At 38.9% G+C, this 23,919-nt stretch overlaps 1 protein-coding gene across 1 annotated transcript in view; it reads right to left on the bottom strand.

The window, feature by feature from the left end:
* IFT140 (intraflagellar transport 140) overlaps positions 1-23,919 on the bottom strand; it is a 519,705-nt gene that overhangs the window by 304,269 nt on the left and 191,517 nt on the right. The window contains exon 13 of the mRNA XM_053694547.1: positions 6,203-6,320. Coding sequence (XP_053550522.1) covers positions 6,203-6,320 — 118 coding nt within the window. The remainder of the gene's footprint in view (positions 1-6,202; positions 6,321-23,919) is intronic.

Raw genomic sequence — 23,919 nt, 5'->3', positions numbered from 1 at the left:
TGATTCTGACTAAAGCCTGACAAAATGCCTGAACGTTTGGAACATCTGCCAGATGCTTAACTAGCTGACAATCCTTTTTCCAAACCTTCTTGGAGAAAAGATAATATCCTAGGAATCCTGACCTTACTCCATGAGTAACCCTTGGATTCACACCAATAAAGATATCTACGCCATACCTTATGGAAAATTTTCCTGGTGACAGGCTTTCGTGCCTGTATTAAGGTATCAATAACTGACTCGGAGAAGCCACGCTTTGATAAAATCAAGCTTTCAAACTCTAGGCAGTCAGCCGCAGAGAAATTAGATTTGGATGGTTGGAAGGACCCTGAAGTAGAAGGTCCTGTCTCAGAGGCAGAGACCATGGTGGAAAGGATGACATGTCCACTAGATCTGCATACCAGGTCCTGCGTGGCCACGCAGGTGCTATCAGAATCACTGATGCTCTCTCCTGCTTGATCTTGGCAATCAGTCGAGGGAGCAGAGGAAACGGTGGAAACACATAAGCCAGGTTGAAAGACCAGGGCGCTGCTAGAGCATCTATCAGTGTCGCCTTGGGATCCCTGGACCTGGATCCGTAACACGGAAGCTTGGCGTTCTGGCGAGACGCCATGAGATCCAGTTCTGGTTTGCCCCAACGATGAATCAGTTGTGCAAATACCTCCGGATGGAGTTCCCACTCTCCCGGATGAAAAGTCTGACGACTTAGAAAATCCGCCTCCCAGTGCTCTACACCTGGGATATGGATAGCTGATAGGTGGCAAGAGTGAATCTCTGCCCAGCAAATTATTTTTGAAACTTCTAACATCTCTAGGGAACTTCTTGTTCCCCCTTGATGGTTGATGTAAGCTACAGTCGTGATGTTGTCCGACTGAAATCTGATGTACCTCAGAATTGCTAACTGAGGCCAAGCCTAAAGAGCCTTGAATATCGCTCTTAGTTCCAGAATATTCATTGGAAGGAGAGACTCCTCCTGAGTCCACGATCCCTGAGCCTTCAGGGAGTTCCAGACTGCACCCCAACCTAGAAGGCTGGCATTTGTTGTTACAATTGTCCAATCTGGCCTGCGAAAGGTCATACCTTTGGACAGATGGACCCGAGATAGCTACCAGGGAAAATAATCCCTGGTCTCTTGGTCCAGATTCAGTTGAGGGGACAAATCTGTGTAATCCCCGCTCCACTGACTGAGCATGCATAGTTGCAGCGGTCTGAGATGTAAGCATGCAAACGGCACTATGTCCATTGCAGCTACCATTAAGCCGATTACTTCCATACACTGAGCCACCGAAGGGCGCGGAATGGAATGAAGAACCCGGCAGGATTTTAGAAGCTTTGATAACCTGGACTCCGTCAGGTGAATTTTCATTTCTACAGAATCTATCAGAGTCCCTAGAAAGGAAACTCTTGTGAGTGGGGATAGAGAACTCATTTCCTCGTTCACTTTCCACCCATGCGACCTCAGAAATGCCAGTACTACGTCCATATGAGACTTGGCAATTTGGAAGTTTGACGCCTGTATCAGGATGTCGTCTAAATAAGGGGCTACTGCTATGCCCCGCGGCCTTAGGACCGCCATAAGCGACCCTAGAACCTTTGTAAAGATTCTTGGGGCTGTAGCTAATCCAAAGGGAAGAGCTACAACTGGTAATGCCTGTCTTGAAAGGCAAACCTGAGAAACCGATGATCTTTGTGTATCGGAATGTGAAGATAAGCATCCTTTAGATCCACTGTAGTCATATATTGTCCCTCCTAGATCAGTGGTAGGATGGTACGAATAGTTTCCATCTTGAACGACGGAACTTTGAGGAATTTGTTTAAGATCTTTAGATCCAAAATTGGTCTGAAGGTTCCCTCTTTTTTGGGAACCACAAACAGATTTGAGTAAAAACCCTGTTCCTGTTCACTCCCATAACTAGGAGGTCTCGTACACAGTGTAAGAATGCCTCTCTCTTTATCTGGTGTGCAGATAATTGTGAAAGGTGAAATCTCCCTTTTGGGGGGGAAGCTTTGAAGTCCAGAAGATATCCCTGGGATATCATTTCCAACGCCCAGGGGATCCTGAACATCTCTTGCCCACGCCTGGGCGAAGAGTGAAAGTCTGCCCCCTACTAGATCCGTTACCGGATAGGGGGCCGTTCCTTCATGCTGTCTTAGAGGCAGCCGCAGGCTTTTTTGACCTGCTTACCTTTTTTCCAGGTCTGGTTTAGTCTCCAGACCGTCTTGGATTGAGCAAAAGTTCCCTCTTGTTTATTATTAGAGGAAGTTGATGCCACACCTGCCTTGAAGTTTTGAAAGGCACGAAAATTAGACTGTTTGGCCCTAGATTTGGACCTGTCCTGAGGAAGGGCATGACCTTTTCCTCCAGTGATATCAGAAATAATCTCCTTCAAACCAGGCCCGAATAGGGTCTGCCCCTTGAAGGGAATGTTAAGTAGCTTAGATTTTGAAGTCACATCAGCTCACCATGATTTAAGCCATAGCGCTCTGCGCGCCTGTATAGCAAAACCAGAATTCTTAGCCGTTAGTTTAGTCAAATGAACAATGGCATCAGAAATAAAAGAATTGGCTAGCTTAAGTGCTCTAAGTTTGCCAAATATGTCATCCAATGGAGTCGCTGCCTGTAAAGCCTCTTCCAGAGACTCAAACCAGTACGCCGCAGCAGCAGTGACAGGGGCAATGCATGCAAGGGGCTGTAGGATAAAACTTTGTTGAATAAATATTTTCTTAAGGTAACCTTCTAATTTTTTATCCATTGGATCTAAAAAAGCACAACTGTCCTCGACAGGGATAGTAGTACGCTTTGCTAGAGTAGAAACTGCTCCCTCCACCTTAGGGACTGTCTGCCATAAGTCCCGTGTGGTGGCGTCTATTGGAAACATTTTTCTAAAAATAGGAGGGGAAGAGAACGGCACACCTGGTCTATCCCATTCCTTAGTAATCATTTTTGTAAACCTTTTAGGTATTGGAAAAACATCAGTACACACTGGCACTGCAAGTATTTATCCAGTCTACACAATTTCTCTGGCACTGCAATGGAATCACAGTCATTCAGAGCAGCTAAAACCTCCCTAAGCAACACGCGGAGGTGTTCAAGCTTAAATTTAAATGTAGAAATATTAGAATCAGGTATCTTCCTGAGTCATTAACATCACCCACTGACTGAAGCTCTCTTTCCTCAGCTTCTGCATATTGTGAGGCAGTATCAGACATGGTTCTTAAAGCGTCAGTATGCTCTGCATTTTGTCTCACCCCAGAGCTATCTCGCTTACCTCTAAGTTCAGGTAGTCTGGCTAATACCGCTGACAGTGTATTATCCATGACTGCCGCCATGTCTTGTAAAGTAAACGCTATGGGCGCCCTAGATGTACTTGGCGCCATTTGAGCGTGAGTCCCTTAAGCAGGAGTCAAAGGGTCTGACACGTGGGGAAAGTTAGTCGGCATAACTTCCCCCTCGTCAGATTCCTCTGGTGATAAAAATTTTTAAAGACAGAAAATGATCTTTATTGCCTAAAATGAAATCAGTACATTTGGTACACATTCTAAGAGGGGGTTCCACCATGGCTTTTAAACATAATGAACAAGGAGTTTCTTCTATGTCAGACATGTTTATACAGACTAGCAATGAGACTAGCAAGCTTGGAAAACACTTTAAATCAAGTTAACAAGCAAATATAAAAAACGGTACTGTGCCTTTAAGAGAAACAAATTTTGTCAGAATTTGAAAAACAGTGAAAAAATGTAGTAAATCAAACGAAATTTTTACAGTGTATGTAATAGGCTAGCAGAGCATTGCACCCACTTGCAAATGGATGATTAACCCCTTAGTTCAAAAAACGGATCAAAAAAACGAAATAGACGTTTTTTAACAGTCACAACCAACTGCCACAGCAAGCTGTAGCCCTACCTTCCCCAATAAACGACTTTGGAAAGCCTTTGGGCCCTTTAGAGATGTCCTATAGCATTCAGAGGGCCTTTGAGGGAATCTGGATGTCTTAGTCTGTAATTTTAACTGCTCAAAAAAGCACTAAAATAGGCCCATCCCACTCATACTACAACAGTGGAAAGCCTCAGGAAACTGTTTCTAGTCAAAATTTAAGCCAGCCATGTGGAAAAACTAGGCCCCAATAAAGTTTTATCACCAAAGCATATATAAAAACGATTAAACATGCCAGCAAACGTTTTATATTGCAATATCATAAGGGTATTACCCCTGGGAGTAAGCATGATACCAGTCGTTATTAAATCACTGTATTCAGGCTTAACTTACATTAATCCGGTATCAGCAGCATTTTCTAGTATTTTCCATCTCTAGAAAAAATTATAACTGCACATACCTGATAGCAGAATAAACTGCACGCCATTCTCTTGCTGAAGTTTTACCTCATCTGTGTAATCCCCTCAGACATATGTGAGAACAGCAATGGATCTTAGTTACAACCTGCTAAGATCATAGAAACCTCAGGCAGATTCTTCTTCTATTTACTGCCTGAGATAAAATAGCACAACTCCGGTACTATTTAAAAATAACAAACTTTTGATTGAAGAAAATAAACTAGCTATATTTAACCACTCTCTCTTACGACCTCCTTGCTTGTTGAGAGTTGCAAGAGAATGACTGGCTATGACAGTTAGGGGAGGAGCTATATTGCAGCTCTGCTGTGGGTGTCCTCTTGCAACTTCCTGTTGGGAATGAGAATATCCCACAAGTAATGGATGATCCGTGGACTGGATACACCTTACAAGAGAAACTAGGTTCTAGCTGCTGATTGGTGGCTGCATATATATATATACTGATTGTCATTGGCTCACCCATGTGCTCAGTTAGAAACCAATAGTGCATTGCTGCTTCTTCAACAAATGATACCAAGAGAATGAAACAAATTTGATAATAGAAGTAAACTGGAAAGTTGTTTAAAATTGTATGTTCTAAATAATCATGAATGAAAAATGTTGGGTTTCATGTCCTTTTAAATAGAAGCAGTTTAACAATACATCCATTAGCAAAAATGCTTCTAGATATTACTGTTTCATTGGTATACACACATATGCTGTATGTGATGAGAGCATCAGGAACACTATTCCTGATCAGAGAGCTGGCAGTGGTGTGTATTGCATCAGTAAAGACTTAAAGGGACAGTATACACTAATTTTCATATAACTGCATGTAATAGACACTACTATAAAGAATAATATGCACAGATAATGATATAAAAATCCAGTATGGTTTAAAAACATACTTAGAAACTCCCAGTTTAGCTCTGTTTAAAAGGTTAGTGGAACACACACTGCAAGTGGGAAATAGCAGACCCTCCCCCCCTTCCTCTGCATATGAAAAGACCCTTTACACAAACAAGAGCAAGCTGGAGTAGATATACATCGGTATTCTCCTAAAACTTTGAGGCATGGTTAGGAGTCTGAAAATCAGAGCAATGTTATTTAAAAATAAGCAAAACTATCCTTTTTTTTTTAACTGTATGGGCTATATAAATGGATCATCTACAAAACATTTATGCAAAGAAAAATCTAGTGTATAATGTCCCTTTAATTTGTGTCATACAAGCCACTACTGACTCTCTGAGAATATTGTGGTGTTTGAATGCTGGTACATAGGGCACTCAGAGCATATTTGTGTATGCTGCTGAAACTGTAATATTTTACCAGATGCATTTTTGCTAATTAAAGTATATTGCAATAATACCTCTATTAAAAATGAATATGCACCCATGCACATTTCTGTTTTGACCTTTTTATCCCTTTAATACATCACTTACATTTATTTTACTTGCCTTTTTTTCATATGAATGATATACAGGCATCCTCAAACTTGGCCCTCCAGGGGCTGTGGAACTACATTTCCCATGATGCTCAGCCAGCATATCAGCTGGCTGAGCATCATGGGAAATATAGTTCCAAAACCTCTGGAGGGCCAAGTTTGAGGGCGTCTGATATAAAATGTCAGCATATATCTACTTAAAAGAAACAGGAAGTGATATAAATAAGGAACTTTAAAAAAAAAATATATATATATATATATATTTGACATGATTGAATATTCTACAACTGTAATGTGAACCAAGGAACAATTAAAAAAAAAACAAAAAAAAACAGATGCACTAAAAAAAAGAAAAAGAAAAAAAAAGAAATGTACAATGCAAATCATTCCTTCCAAGGCTACATAAATGAATGATTGTTCTACTCAGCTTACCTTGTTTGCGAGGAGGCTGACTTTGCTGCCATTTAAATTACATTTCGCAGACACGATGCTTCCAAGACCCGGTACAAGTTCAGACAGATTTTTGCAATCGCTGTGAGCTTTGGCCTCCCTTTAATTAAAAACAGTATTTGTTCTTTAAAAGCCTTTAATATAATAAATGGCAAAAAAACAAACATATACATTAAGGGGTTTTAGTTTTTATCTAAATGTGAAAAGAAATTGCTATTGCTGGATTAGCTCTTTCATAAAGGGACATTTTAATGGAAAAATAAATGCTCCAATTCATTGCAGCATGTACATTTTGAGTTTAAATACCTTGCTAACTATGTACTTAACCCCTTAAAGGGATATTAAACACTAAATACATGCTAGATAGAATGATGCATTCAAAGAAAAGATTAGTCCATGACTAACATGTAGATGTATTTTTTAAAGTTTCATTAGTTGTTTAAAAAGTGACAAAATAAGTGTAAAGTTTTAGTGCCTATAAAACACTGGGAGCTGCCATGTTGTAACTTGTGTTACCGTCTCTGCTGTGGCCAATTAGAGACAGTTATAAATCGGTCACTAGAGTGTGCAGCCAATGATTGTGCTGGATTTAACAGTGTTCTGCACTTCCATTTCTAACAGGAACTGAAAAGCTCGCAATTTCAGAATGGAATTACAGGCAAAGAGGACAAAATAAATAATGAAAGTATATTGCAGAGTTGTTTTATATATACAATTTATCATTTTATATTACCATCTCAAAGTGTTTAATGTCCCTTTAAGGACCGGGCATTTTAGACAAAAACTTCACCAAAAGACCAAAGCATTTTTAGCATTTTTGCCATCACTACATTTAAACAGAAATAGAGCCTTTTTATATATTTACCTATCAAAACTATATATATTTTTTTTAAGTATACAACCTAAAGTATTGATCTAGGCCCATTTTGGTATATTTCATGCCACCATTTCACTGCCAAATGCGATAACATTTAAAAAATTGTTAACTTTTTCACAATTTTAGGTTTCTCACTGAAATTATTTACAAACAGCTTGTGTAATTATGGCACACATGGTTGTAAATGCTTCTCTGGGATGCCCTTTGTTGAGAAATAGCAGACATATATGGCTTTGGCATTGCTTTTTGGTAATTAGAAGGCTGCTAAATGCCGCTGCGCACCACACTTGTATTATGCCCAGCAGTGAAGGGGTTAATTAGGTAGCTTGTAGTGTTAATTTTAGCTTTAGTGTAGAGATCAGCCTCCCACCGGACACATCCCACCCCCTGATCCCTCCCTGACCCCTCTCAAACAGCTCTCTTTTCTCCCCCAACTCACAATTGTCACCGCCATCTTAAGTACTGGCAGAAAGTCTGCCAGTACTAAAATAAAAGGATATATATATATATATATATATATATATAAATAAAATGTATTTATTTTTATAAATATTGTGCAGTGTTGGATCCCCCATATTGTGCAGTGTTGGATCCCCCCTAGCCCCCAAACTCCATGATCCCCCCCAAACAGCTCTCTAACCCTCCCCCCCTCTACCTATTTGCAGCCATCTTAGGTACTGGCAGCTGTCTGCCAGTACCTGGGTTGCTGCAAATTAGGCAAATTTTTTACAAAAAATGAAAATAACAATTTTTTTCTGCAGTGTAGCTTCCCCCCCTCCCCATCCAAGATCCCTTTATCGCAACGGATCCCACATAGGATCCCCCCATTGCCCCTACCTCCCTCCTCCCTCCTCCCTCCTTTACCCTCAATGACGCAGTTTTTTTATTTTGGGATTCCCTGAAGCGTGACGTAGCGGACCCACCCGCTCCCGCTCTCCTCCCGCCTCCTACAGCAATGAGCCGCCCACCCGCCTCCCTCCTTAGTCTCCCACCCATCAACGACCGGCACCACCGGCATCAGTAACTCTGCAAATCTATTTCTGCAGTGTCCCACTTGTGGGGCATGCAAAAATAGCACAATCTCGCAATTTTGAGCGAGATCACAGCAGAGAGAAGCCGTTAAGAGGTTATTAACCAGCGACGTCAGCGGCGAGAATGAGGGTGTAATAGTGCGGTCTTACCGCTCGCATCAATACCCGCACTATTATAAACAGACAATCCCTTAAAGGGACAGTTAACACCAGAATTTTTATTGTTTAAAAAGATAGATAATCCCTTTATTACCAATTCCCCAGTTTTGCAAAACCAACACTGTTATATTAATACACTTTTTACTTCTGTGACTAACTTGTATCTAAGCATCTTCTGACCGCCCCTAATCACATGACTTTTAGTTATTATCTATTGACTTGCATTTTAGCCAATTAGTGCAGTGTCTGCCACTAGCCACGAGCGTGATCACAATGCTATCTATATGGCCTATATGAGCTTGCTCTCCCCTGCTGTGAAAAGTAAATAAAATAGAGGCGGCCTTCAAGGGCTTAGAAATTATCATATGTGCCTTCCTAGTATTGCTTTCAACTAGAATACCAAGAGAACAAAGAAAAATTGTTGATAAAAGTAAATTGGAAAGTTGTTTAAAATTACATGCCCTATTTGAAAAATGAAAGTTTTTTTTGGACTTGACTGTCCCTTTAATGACCAGCGAGGTACAGGGTACGTCGCAGTTGTTTAGGGGTTAAAGGGATAGTCTAATCCAAAAATGTTATTGTTTAAAAAGATAGATAATGCCTTTACTACCCATTGCCCAGCTTTGCACAACCAACATATTATATTATTATACTTTATAACCTTTAAACCTCTAAATTTCTGCCTGCTTCTAAGCCCCTGCAGGTCAGTGCATTTTTATAATGTTTCACAACCAGACACTGCTAGTTCATGTATGCCATGTAGATAACATTATGCTAACTCCTGTGTAGTTATTCATGGGTCACCATTAATTTGTTAAAATGCAAGTCTGTAAATAGCACTGCACTAAGATAAGGGGCAGTCTGCAGAGGCTTAGCTACAAGGTAATCACAGAGGTAAAAATTATATTACTATAACTGTGTTGGTTATGCAAAACTGGAGTATGGGGAATACAAATTTTGGAGTAGACTGACCCTTTAACTAACCGCAAAAGAGGTTAAACACATAACAAAAGCCGGGCTCGCAATCTGTAACACATTGCCATACCTCCCAACATTGGGACGGAATGGTCTATGATGTATGAGAGAGACTTGAGGGCATGGTGGGGTTTTGGAAGGTGAGATCGCTACAGGAAGGGGTGAAGCAGCAGTTTACAGTTGGTGGATTTGGTAGAAGTTATAGCCAGTCCCTGGTTTAACTTTGGAAAGTGTGACATTTTACCATGAAGGGAAATATGAGGGAGAGACAGTTAATCAGAGCTCCAAGATGCAATGCATCAACTGAACAGGACATGGTCACTGAGTCAATTAAAATTCCCACATGAATATAGCCACCAATCACAGGGCTATGCCCTGCTCAGAAGATATGTGTTTAACCACTTTGCTATTTGCCTATGCATTTATATGTGTATATATGTATTTACAGACATATATACACATTAAAACATATGAAAACATATATAAACATATATATAAGTGCTTTGGAGCCCTTTGCAGGTAAGTAGATGAAAACATGAAAGAGCTTATTTATGCAATATTTATATTTAATAAAGTTTTTAACTATGTATTTACTGTAAATATTTTCTATTCCAATGTTCTGCACATAGTGGAATATGTTTTATGTATATATAAATAGATATTCCTATATATAACTGTATATATCTATACCTATATATAATCATGTATGTATAGAGGCATAGATATATTTTGTACCAAACAAAGCAGATCTAAGTAGAAATATGTATTTATGAATAAATATAACTTTTTCTCTTCTATGTGAAGAACATTGGAATGTGAAATATTCATATTTTCAAGTCGTGTTAGCTCACATGAGAATTTGCGATCGGGTTTGTGCGAGAATGTGGTGTTTTTTTGCTCCTTTGAATTCTATGGAGGAATACATGAACACGCATGCAATATTCTAACTTTGGCTTTTTGTGCTGGGTTAGCGCGTGAGCGAAAACAGTTTACTTTCAACTCATAAAACGTGTGCAACCCGACGAGTACAAAAAGCTTACTTCTAGCACAATTAATGCTCAAGCGGGAGCGTTAATTGGTGCGCCACTGGCCCAATATGTGTCCTCCTCATTCTTGATAAAGCACAAACAAACATACAAAACCAATCAGAAGACTATGTGTATGTGACCAACTGATCCCAATGTTTAACTATGATTTTAACATTGTAATAAATATTTTTTTTCTCTTTTGGTCATTTATTTTGGCTCTGAGACTCATGCCTCATTTATTCCATGCAATTGACTAATGTTTGAAACTTTTAGTTTTGCCGTACGGATTAAGAAGGTAAAATCTGGAGAAAAGAGTTGTCTACTAGCAAGACTGACCCATGTGTATCCTTTGTATTACTTGTATATGCTATAGGAACCCAGTTGCTTCCTGTTGGGGGAGGAGCACGCACGCTTAGTTGCTCCACGTCGGCTGCTAGATCCAACGCAGCGTTGTATACCTGATCCCCGCGCCTGTTTGCCCCGCGGCCCTTGGTGGATATCCTGGGCCTGTCTAGGGCACTTTTTGCAGCGTGCTGCAGAGGCGGAAGAAGCCCCCTTTACACATTGTGTGCAGCAGACATATCTCTATGTAAATCTTCTCACCTGCCTGCAGTTGTGGAACAATTTCTTGTGTTAAGTGAGAGGGCAGTACCGGGAAGCTGTTACTGGTGACGACCGGCAAAGAGAAGGGTAAGACAGGCACCTGGCTTGACGTGTGCCGCTGGCAGGTAGGAGGTCAGGAGTTCAGCGGGAGCTGGGTCCTGTCCTCTCTCCTCGCGGCTGAAGAAACAGAGTGTCCGACCACAAGGATAATCATATCCCGATCCCTGCACCCCTCACCTTGCCATCATCAGGTACTTTTTTTTTCAAGGATAAGTGTCTGTGAACATATTGCATTATTTGGAGTGCTATTTACGGTTAGCCTGGGTTAACTAGAGAAAATGGTCATGGCTACACATGTTGTCTAAAAAGGCAGCCTAAAAGTTTAACCTCTGAAAGAGTACTGTGTAAGGATTCAGCTATTTGTCTCTTAATCTTCCTGCCACCATAATCCAGAAGATACGGCTGTATGTGAAGCATTTTTAGGACTCAGTATATCTTGGTGGATAAAGGATACATATAGTATAAATATCATATCAGGATCCTGTATTTCTTCCTTTGTGTGACTTTTTGTGCAGGACCTCAATACAGCAGCTGCAGATAAAGGGTTAAAACCTGCAAAAACTTCAATTGGGGACTCTATATTAATCTTATCACAAATGAAGAGCTAGCCCTATGACTTTATTAAAGCAGCAGTGAAAATTCTATCTTATGGATCCACAGCCGAAACTTGTATCTCTTTTGCATGAAAAGAAGAAGGAAAGTGTATGAGAAGTGAACAATAAATAAAGGGGACTTGTTTTCCTAGCTGCAGTAGCCAAAAGAAAAGAGAAAACAATATATTTTGTCTTATAAGCTTGTATCTGACTTTATATATTATAGGTTATTTTGCATTGTTGGCTAGGCGACATGGTGATAGTTGCAAAAACTGTATATTTGTTGGTCTAGACAGTATATTTCATGAATCTTTTTATATGTCATATCATTTTTTTGGTTTAAAATAAGGTGTTTACCTATCATATAGCGACCTGAAATCGCATTACAGATAAGCTTATTTGACCTGCCAGGCTCTTTTTCCTCACCTTCACCATTATCACACTCCACTTTTTTGACTCTTATTATTTTGATTAATCACTCAAAGAAGAGAAAAGAAAAGGAAAAGGTGTTTTGGTTTTTTTTTTTCCTCGCACGTGGATTGGTTTCCACTTTTTTCTAACTCTCACACCATTTTATGGATAGATTTCTCACACAGGCGAATACTATTTCGCCCATAATGCCGGCCAAGGTCAAAGAAAGAAAAAATAAGGTTAATGACTCAAGTAATGATACAAGTCTAGATCACTCAGGTGTAAGAATGGATTCTCAGGTCTTATTTTCTCAGATAGCCGAGCTGTTTACACCCCAGTTTGAGCTTATTAAAAGAGAATTAACCAGTATCTCCTCTGACGTGATAACCCTTACAGAAGAAGTAAGGCAATTTGCCGCAAGGATCTCTGAAGTTGAGAACAGGGTTTCCGACTTAGAGGACCTGGTTAATTCTCAAGAAACTATCTCACAGAAGTAAGAAACAAAAATAACTAATCTCCAATCCCGCCTGGAAGAATTAGAAGATCATTCCAGAAGGAATAATATAAGAATAATAGGCCTCCCAGAAACCTTAGAATATGAGGACTTGATTAAATTCACGTCAGTTTTGCTCCCCCAAGCCTTAGGGGTCCCGGCCTCACAGTTACCTCTAGAAGTGGAAAGAGCTCATAGGTTAGGGACCAATAGAAACGCTCTAGATGGTGTAACTAGAAATAGGGCTTGCCTAGTGAAATATTTAAAATTCCAGGATAAAATTGAACTATTAAGGTTATTTAAGAAAAATGGTTCTCTTATGTTGGGAAACCACAAAATATTATTGTTTCAAGACTTTTCGTCTGAAACGTCTGCCAAAAGGAAACTGATGGCCCCCCTTTGTACTCAGCTGATAAAGCAGAATTTGAAAGCAAGGTTGATTTACCCCGCAAAAATTGTCTTAGAAGAAAAGGGAAAGAGATACTTATTTGCTAACCCTAAAGAAGTAAAAGAGTTAATTGATACTAATGTAACCCTCTAGGGGGTACCGCCACAGAGGCGGGTTGAAGGTTACTAAATCTTTTTATTTTTTATTTTTTTTATAAGGATGTATATTGTCTGCTTTGTAATTAATTTTTATTTTGTGGCATGTATGGGTGATGGGTTTTCACCATTTTTTTCCTTTTTTTCTTTTTTCCACTCCTCTCTCCCCTTTTCCCCCTCTACTGCCTTTTAGTATAACCGGAACAGAATTTCGGGATGATGACTAATTTAAAAGTTGTGTCATGGAATGTTGGAGGAATTTCTTCCCCAGCTAAACGAAAACTTATACTGAAACACCTAGGGAAGGATAAACCAGATATTGCGTTCTTGCAGGAGACGCATTTAAACGAGGTAGAAACTGCAAAACTTAAGTGTAAATGGGTAGGACAAGTTATTGGGGCCCCCTCCTTGAATAGGAAATGCGGAGTAGCAATTTTACTTAATAAAGACTTAAAATACTCTATTATCAAGGTACAAGCTGACCCTGATGCACGTTTTATAATTTTGGAGATTTGCGTTAATGAAGTTAAATTTATTCTGTGTAATCTTTACGGCCCTAATCTAATATCTCAGAGATTCTGGAAAAAAATTGAACACATCCTGTTTCCGTCGACTAATGAAAATGTTATAATGGGTGGAGATTTTAATTTAACTCCCTGTCCTATAATGGATAGACTTTCAGGCAAAAACCTAAAATTTCATAATAGAGGGGCGCGTCTCCTTAAAAAAATGTGTCATAACCTTAAGTTATGTGATATTTGGAGACTTAGGAATCCTGATGCTCAGAGGTTCACATGTGAATCTAAGTCATTTAAATCTTTCTCTAGAATCGATTTATTTTTAATCTCTGAATCTTTATCCATACAAAAATTAAGGGTTGATATCAGCGACATTGCGATTTCAGACCACGCGGGTATATCACTCAGTTTTGTATCCTCAAATATTAAAAAAAATAAGGGTGTCAGATTCTTCTTCCCCAGATATCTTGTGAGTAATATTACATTTTCTACTTGGTTAAAACAGAGTTGGAAGGACTTCTGTAGTTTTAATATTAATTATTTCAATAAAATCGAAGTTTTCTGGGAAACCGCAAAGGCGGTGCTACGGGGTCAAATACAGGCCTATATGTGCAATTTAAATAAAAAACAGCTGAGACGCAATACTCCAACCAGGTAAAAAATACATATAGAAAGTATGTATATCAGCAATCAGCTAGAAACTGGAAAACCTATTCTGAAGCCAAAAAAGCTCTAGATATTTTTCTTAAACAAAAATCTTTGGAACAAGAATCAAAGACTAACCTATATTTTAGGGGTTTTCCGGGATGTTCTGCTAAACACCTAGCTCGCCTCACTAAAAGTAGAAAGAAAAAGAATTATATAGCTGCTCTGCAAGTAGGGAATTTTAGAGTTTTTGAAACAGAGGAGATTTGTAAGGTTTTTTTTGATTTCTATCAGTCCCTTTACACCGATATAACCAGTGATGCAGAATGTCAAGATAATTTCTGGCAGGATTTGCAAACCCCAGAGATTCTGGAGGAGGAATCTGCCTTTCTAATTGCACCTATTTCTGACGAAGAAATTCTTGGAGTCATAGAACAGCTTAAAACTAATAAAGCAGCCGGCCCAGATGGCTTGCCGGGAGAATTCTATAAGATCCTGGCCCCAGAGTTGAAGCTGACCTTGGGCAAATTGTTTAATTCTTATTTTTGTTCCAATGACTCTATCTCTTTGTATTTTTCTGCGGCCAATATCTCTTTAATATTAAAAAAAGGAAAAAACCCAGAAGATCCTGCGTCTTATAGACCAATTTCTGTGTTAAATACAGATTATAAAATTCTATCTTCAATAATCGCTAAGAGGCTGGCCATTGTACTGGAGAAAGTTATCCACACAGACCAGGTAGGTTTCATGTTAGCTAGGAACTCTACTAGACATATCCGCAGTGTAGCTACATTTCTGGATTACCATTGGAACCTATATGGGGCGAATAAAGTTAATAATGACAATACTAAAGATATAGCAATTTTAAAACTTGATGCTGAAAAGGCTTTTGATTCTATATCCTGGAAGCATTTACTTTTTACTTTAGTTAAATTTGGATTTCATGAACAATTTGTCTCTTTTATTAGGAAACTCTACAAATATCCTATGTCCTTTTTACTGGTTAATAATACACTTTCAGAAAAGATTATTTTGAAAAGAGGTATGCGTCAAGGATGCCCGTTATCCCCGTTATTATTTAATATTGCTTTAGAACCTCTAGCAATCAAACTAAGGGAAAAGATGGAAGGTATTTCCTTGGGTGCACAAACCCTTAAATTATTACTTTATGCTGATGACCTTCTACTGTTTTTTGAGGATACTAGACAGTCTATTCCACTAGCCATGAGATACTTGAAACAGTTTGGTGCCTTCTCCGGGTATAGGGTTAATCCGCAAAAGAGCGAGCTTTTATGGGTTAAAAAGTCAGTGGGCAGTATTCAAGAAACCCCATTTAGGACAGTGGATTGTATCAAATATTTGGGTATTTTTTTTTCACACTAACCCAAAAAAATGGTACAGTGCAAATTTTACCCCCTTACTGGAGAAAATTCAGGCCGATTTAGAAAACTGGACGTCTTTCCCTCTTTCATTGAAAGCTCGGGTTTACTTATTTAAAGCTATTATCTTCCCTAGATTGCTTTACCCTCTGCAAAATTTACCAATTTTTATACCTTCAAATGATATAAAGAAGATATGTACATGTATTTCCAGATTTATCTGGGGTAATAAAAAAGCACGTATATCTCTTGATAAGTTGATGTTAAAAAAGGAGTTGGCAGGTTTTTCTTTACCCAATATTAAACTTTATAATTGGGCAGCTATGATTAAGATAGCACTTGACTGGATTTCTGAATCGAATATAGTCTCTTCTTTTGATCTTGAAAGTTTTTATTGCAAACCTTTTATGTTAAAGGCTATATTGCATTGTCCGCTTAAAACACTGCCGTCTAACATTAATAGTCTTACCACTATTAAAAATATAGTAGTGGCGTGGAGGAAATGTTGTACCCTGCTTGGGATAGACTCAAATTTTTCAAAATTTTTACCTATTTGTGGAAATCCTCAATTTTTGCCAGGAATGTATAATAAGGCCTTTCAATCGTGGAAAGACAAAAAGCTCTGCTTCTTAGCTCAGATTATGACAGATAATGGACAAGTGGCTTCTTTTCAAGAACTAACTTCTCAATTTGGTATTTCTAATAAGACCTTTTTTGCATATCTGCAAATACGTCACTATATAGATGTGGCCGATTTTACCTTTCCTATCTCTCCCGCGTGGTCTGAGATTGATGTATGCTGTTCTAAATTTAAAGTGGGGGATGCCTCTATCTCTTTAATATATGATATTATGATGTCCAAACAAGGTGCACTGGCTATGAGGAACATTATTAATAAATGGATTTATATTTTTCCAGAAATGGATGAAAATAAAATTATCTCCAGTTTTTCAGTACTTAATCAATGTCTTGTCCCCACCGCCTGGAAAGAGTCTCATATGAAAATATTTAATAATTTTTATATTTCTCCGTTTAGATTGAATAAAATGTTCCCCTCTTCAGCTCCAAACTGTCCACGGTGTAGTTTTTTTGGGGCTGATTTCTGTCACATGGTATGGTATTGTCCAATAATTTCTCAAATGTGGCAAAAAATAGCATACTGGGTTTCCAGCCTTTATAACATGCAAATTCAATTTACATTAGAAAATATTTTTTTTTTATATAGTCAGGATGAGAGTCTTCGTTTATATCAAAATATGGTCAATACGATTATATTAGTTGTTAGACATTTAATCTTTAAATACTGGAAAGCCCATTCTGTACCAAAATTTTCAAGTTTGTTAAAGGAAATTCAGTCCCAGATTATATTTGAGTCATTCCAGTTAAACACAGTCTCCGACAGGAAAATAAAATCATTTTTATACGCATGGCTTCCAATAATTAAATCCTACCCGATTAACTTACAAAAACAGATTTTGTCCCCCTTCTTGAACACTAATGCCTTTATGGATCTTGTCCTGCATAATTTTTTCCCAGCTGAGTGGGTTTCGCTTTATAGAGAAGGTTAGGTTATAGGTATTGATAGAGGGGGAAGAGGGCTGGAGACAGGGTGGGTCTCCCCCCCCCCCTTTTTTTATTTTTTTATTTCATTACTATATTCCCTTTTTCTTTTTAATCATATAAGCAAGGTGGTTTGATGATAAAATTATGCAACAGCGTTAGCTCCAGTTATAAGGATACTATAAATGTATGTACAAAATGCAAGTGTTGGGGCCATTAAGTCTTTATATACCTAAAGAAATGGTATTTTGTTCTAGTTTCAATTGAAGAAAGGTATGATTTAATGTTTTTTAATATACACTATGTTTACTTTACTGGTGGTCTTTGATACCTTGTGAGATGTCCTAATTTTGTTTCTGTCTTTTTTCTTTTTGTATATACCTTAATTGTACTTGCTGTGAAATTTCAAAAAAAATAAATAAATAAAAAAAAAGTAAAAAAAAAAAAAAAAAAAAAAAAAGGAACCCAATGGGTCAAGAGAAAAAAGCACAAAACCCACTAAAACATGCAGGGCAAGCAAGATTACAATTGGGCATCAATGGAAGAGGACTGCCCCCTTTAAAGTGCTGAGCAAACCAAGGACACAGGCAAGGCACATATACTCACACAGGGCACCCAGAAGCAAATAGAGCCATAACAAACTAGACAGTTATAGCACAATTGTGACACTTTATGAGACTTATTTACATATCTACAGTAATTAGAGAAATATTTCACACCAAGCTAGGAATACTCTGCCCCATATTACTTGTTCTGTCTTGTCTAGCAATTATCCTTTATGTCTCAATTAAAAAAATGTGACTTTTCAAGTTAAACCAAAAAATGCTTAAAGGGCCATGATACCCAAATGTTGAAACACTTGAAAGTGATGCAGCATAGCTGTAAAAAGCTGACTAGAAAATATCACCTGAACATCTCTATGTAAAAAAGAAAGATATTTTATCTCAAAAGTTCCTCAGTAGCCACATCCCATTGTAAAGGACGTTTAAGCAGAATATCAGTATGTCTGTCCCGGGACAGCTAAGGGAGTGAGCTTACGTGCACACTCATCTTATTTCCCTATTCAGTTTAAGGAAGTTTACTATGAAATCTCATGAGATCACAGTAAAAGAGTTCATGACCTCAGCACTGTTGATGCTGATTGGCTGCTGTTCATTTCTTCATTTATTTATTTTTTACCTGCAGCTGGGCAGCAGCTGAATACAGTATTTTTGTTTACACAACACTTACTCTGGTGAGATGAGGAAATTGTGAGGTAAAATATCTTCCTTTTTTACATAGAGATGCTCAGGTGATATTTTCCTGTCAGCTTTTTACTGCATCAGTTTTAAGTGATTTAGCATATGAGTATTATGTCCCTTTAACAAATATACTGCAGTAGGAAAATGTGAAACTCATTCCATAATTAAAAAATTATAAACATCTGAATAAAAAAAAATATTTAAAGGGACATAAAACCTTAAATTTTTCTTTCATGATTCATATAGATCATACAATTTTAAACAACTTTCCAAGTTACTTCTATTATCAAATCTTAATTTTCTTGTTATCCTTTTGGAGTGTGCACGTGTCTTTAGCACTATATGGCAGCAGTTTTGCAACAATGTTATACATTAGCACTATTTCCTGTGATGTAGTGCTCCACACATGTGCACACTGCCTATCTAGATATCTCTTCAACAAAGAATAACCAGAGAACAAAGCGAAGATGGAACTGGGAGTTTTGCTGTCTTTACTGTGTCGATACAGGGACAAAAGACCTAATGTATCGCTTTTTACGCTGTGGAGTCCAACTGGAACGATGGCTGACAGATGCTGGTGCAATTCCCCAGCAAGGAATAATCAATGGGGGTGGCCGGAGGCTCAAATCGTCCAGGACTGATGAAGAAGAGGTACTGAGCTCTTCCTTGCCACTGTTGGTCAGATGACCCACCCACCGGAAGCCCCACAAATCGGTTATTGGTTAATACATTTCGTAAGAGTAGGTTTGCTTTTTTATTTTTATCCCTGGGGTGCGATTCACAACTAATCATACACTGCACCACTTTTGCCGCATGTGCCATAAGTTGGGGATCCCTGCTCTGAATCATGAAAGAAATTTTTTGGGTTTCATGTCCCTTTAACAATCAATGCTTGAGCATATGTAATCTACAGCTACACTGGGGCTTCAATGATTAAAAGTGCTACAAGATGGAAAAATATTCCAAATTATCTGCCGATATGTCGAGAGAGCCTGACAAAATATTCCAAGCTCCCGAAATAGCAGCATCGCCAAGAGGAGTTTACCATACATGACATTGGTTGGCAATGCTGGCTATAGATAACACCCAGCATCGCCGTCCATATTGGCGATGTATAGTATAGGATCCTTTGCAATACAACTGCCGTGCCTAACACTAATCCTAATACCCCTAAACCGAAAGGCCCCATGATCGCAAACTAAGACTACACTAATAAAAATCTAAACCGCCAAATACCCAAACACAAGTACTATCCTATTAACCCCTATTCCGCCACATACCCACAGCAAGTACTATCCTATTAACCCCTATACCCCCACATAACCAGCACAAGTATCTAAACTATTAACTCCTATACCGCCACATACCCACCGCAAGTACTATCCTATTATCCCCTATACCGCCACATACCCACCGCAAGTATCTAAACTATTACTCCCTCTACCGCCACATACCCACCATAAGTATCTAAACTATTAACCCCTATACCGCCACATACCGACCGCAAGTACTGTCCTATTAACCCCTATACTGCCTTATACCCACCGCAAGTATCTAAACTATTAACTCCTATATTGCCGCATACCTACCGCAAGTACTATCCTAATAACCCCTATACCGCCACAAACCCACCGCAAGTATCTAAATTATTAACCCCGATACTGTCACATAGCCACCTTTTCTATTGGATGATTAGAACTTAAATTTAAAAACGTTCTTGCTATTGGCTGATTAAAATAAGCCAGCAGGGATTGACTGATTTAAAAACAGCCATTCAGGATTAAGTGGTACCCCTATATATAGGGGTTCTGCAGTTCTGGAATTTCAGTGTACGGCAGCAACCGCATGAAGACGAGAGCTCGTGGAAGAGAGCATAAGAAAAGAAGATGCAGAGCGGAGACGGCAGAAGAAAAGAAGATGCAGAGTGGAGGCGGCAGAAGAGGTCGCCAAAGTCCACCTCCATGAAGATGGGCCCCAGCTCCAAGAACCGGGACGAAGAGGGCCCAACATCAGATCAAGAGGAGCCGGATTTCCCAAGTCCAAAATATCTAACGTTCCTGCTTAAAAAACTATGCTCTTGCAGATAGATTCCTTTGGTCGATTCAAATGGAAAAATCATTGCTCAAAGACTCAGGGACATATATTGCACTCTCATTAGATACAATGATTTAAGAACATTATAGATGTGTTAGGGAAAGCATATGAATGTACCTTTCCCCATGACAAAATAAGCCCTTTTTCATGTATATGCATATTTTTAGATGAATGTCCTGCCAAGACTATTTATTTCAGGCTCTTTCTATACCTATGCCCCCTAAACATATCTGGGACGCAGCATCTCATACATGATTTCATTTGGGGAAAATTCAAAACCAAGGTTAATAAAAGAATGATGTTGTTACCTAGAGAGAAGCTACCAATAGATTAAAAAACAAACATGTTTAATAAGGCTTCGGTAATGATCACACAGATTCTCCTTAATTCCCCACCTGGAAAAGGATATTTCTAAAAAGTTTGCATACCAACAAGTTCACCACTCATTAGTTTTGACCAACTCTGGGTCACTCAGACTCCAATCAGATATTTGTTAGCACTTTTATATAAAATTGTCTCTTAATCATCTACTTCTTCTCACTTGAGGTTTTCTTACAATGGAATAATGAATTTGGAATTCAAACTCCCCAGAATTCCTGGAAATCCATATTTATATGGACTGCATATTCTTCTGCCTCAGATTACATACTTAAACCAAACACCAAAATCCTGGTATGCTGGTATGCAAGGAGTTCTTGAAAAAGCCCTTGTGGGGGAAACATGCATTGGAGCTGATCATTGATTAGCACACATCAAGTAAGGCGTGACCCTCTGAATGCAACTGAACTAATTCTGATCCAAGATAAGCTGGGAATGCTGAGTTGCCAAGGCATTCCTTCAGCTGTAGATCATACACCTGTACTGTTGTTTGTCCATTAACGCCAGTGTGCTTATGCAATGTCCTATATCTGATGTTGTTATATATGTTCTAAATAAATACTTACCTGGATCCTGCGGTCTCCTGTTATCTAACATGCCAGAGGAGTGGGATAATATTGTGCAAATACAACTGAGAGCTCAGTCATTAGCTTTAAAATGTGTGAGTATGGTCCTGTAGCATTCATATATACTGTTTAAATCACAGAACTTCACTATTGTTTGTGCCTCTCTCCCTTAATTTTGAGGATTCTGGTGTGAAAAACACGAAGGCCTTAAAGGAACATTTCCTTAAAGGGACATTTTCCCAAGATAAACTCAACAGAAACCATTCTAAAAGACTATGGGGCATATGTATCAAGCTCTGAATGGAGCTTGATGCCCCGTGTTTCTGGCGAGTCATCAGACTCGCCAGAAACAGCAGTTATGAAGCAGCGGTCACAAAGACCGCTGCTCCATAACCTGTCTGCCTGCTCTGAGCAGGCGGACACACATCGTCACAATACAACCCGATCGAGTACGATCGGGTTGATTGACACCCCCCTGCTGGCGGCCCATTGTGAGCTGCTGGTGCAATGCTGAATACGGCAAACGTATTGCTCGCCGTATTCAGCGAGGTCTGGCGAACCTGATCTGCAGTTTCGGATCAGGTCCGCCAGACCTTGATAACTATGGGCCTATATACTTTAATAACAAGTGCACATTGTTGTAAATTACTATTATAAAATTGTATGTTCTATCTGAATCATGAATGAAACATGTGGGATTTTATGTCCCTTTAACCGAACATCTATCAACTGAGATAACTGGGCTACCATTAAAGAGATTTGGGTATTCACACCTGAGAATTACTAAACAATAAACATACATATTTTGGTACAGGAAATTTTGAAATAAATTGTTTCTCAGATTTAGCAAAAGTCTTAATATCATTTATTTTACAGCTTCTGAAATAGGGAATTCATCAGTATTATTAAGTCTAATTATAAACCAGACTGACAAGGTAGGTGCTTAGAGGGCCATGTGTCAAAAAAATGGTGTAAATAAATTTACCAAGAGAGGTCAGTTTGTCTTTCAGACTATTTTAACACTAAACATGATGTAACACTGAAGTAGTCATTAGGATATGTATAGTTTAAAGCAGGGGTCAGCAACCTTGGGCCCACAGATGTTTTGGAACTACATTTCCTATGATGTTGAGACACTCTTTAGGCTGTCTGAGCCTCATGGGAAATGTAGTTCCAAAACACCTGGGGGGCCCAAGGTTGCTGACCCCTGGAACTTTAGAGCCTATATGGAATATCTGGGTGTGACTGAGCTGCTGAAGCTTAGAATAATTCACAATACCTTGTTTGGGATGCTGCCAAGATTGTTTTGTCAGTAGTTGCAAGGGTATATAACTAAGTATAACCATAGAGTGTCTTGAGTGCCTCTCCAAAGAAAGGGAAATATCAGGTTACGCTCCATAACTTCCAGGCCTCCGAAAGATAAACAAACGGGGTAATATCATTTTATTTACAATTTCTCTTGTTGTTCTGTAATCTCTGTGTTTACACTTTGTAAGCAATAATACAACCCCAATTCAGAAAAAGTTGGGACAGTATGGAAAATGCAAAAAAACAAAAACAAAAAGAGTAATTTGAAAATTCAATTCACCCTGTACAATATTGAAAACACATTATTAACACATATTATTTGTTTTACTGTGTGAATTTATTGTATTTGAAAATATACACTCATTTAATTTCTGATGACTGCAACACACTCCAAAAAAGTTGGGACAGGGGCAATTTAGGACTAATAGCGATGTGAAAAGTGGAAATAAGAAGGTGATGTGAAACAGGTGAGGCAATCGTGTAATCATAGTATATAAGGAGCCTCCAAAAAAAGGCCTAGTCCTTCAAGAGCAAGGATGGGTTATAGCTCGCCAATCTGCCAACAGATTTGTCTTTGGGGAATGTTGTTCTCAAAGTGTTGGATTCCCCAAAGACAAATCTGTAAGATTTTGGGCATTTCACCTTCTACAGTGCACAATATAAATAAAAGATTCAGGGGGGTCCATTTATTAATCTGCGGATGGACATGATCCGATATAGCGGATCATGTCCGCCGCATATCGATAAATGCCGACAGCATACACTGTCAGCATTTATTATTGCACCAGCAGTTCTTGTGAACTGCTGGTGCAATACCATCCCCTGCAGATTTGCAGCCAATCAGCCCGATCATATTCGATTGGGCGGATTGCTGTCCGCCACCTTTAGAGGCGGCGAACGAGTTATAGACAGCGGTCTTAGGACCGCTGCTTCTTAACTTCCGCTTCAGCCGGAACTGAACCGGAGTGGGTCTGAGGCAACATCCGCTGCTTCATAAATAGACCACAAGGAATCCGGTCTAATCTCGGTGTGTAAAGGGCAAGACCGAAAAAACACTTCTGAATGCGTGCGATCGCCAATCCCTCAGACGTCATTGTCTCAAAAACCGTCATGAGTCTGTAATGGATATCCTGACATGGGCTCGGGAATACTTTGGTAAACCTTTGCTAGTCAATACCATTTGCCCCTGCATCCACAGATGCACAATAAGGCTACACTATGCAGAAAACTAACAAGA

The sequence above is a fragment of the Bombina bombina genome, chromosome 11, assembly GCF_027579735.1.
Source record: "Bombina bombina isolate aBomBom1 chromosome 11, aBomBom1.pri, whole genome shotgun sequence".
NCBI classification, from domain to species: Eukaryota; Metazoa; Chordata; class Amphibia; order Anura; family Bombinatoridae; genus Bombina; species Bombina bombina.
The sequence above is the reverse complement of the archived record's forward strand: the minus strand, read 5'-3'. Positions and strand labels throughout refer to the sequence as shown.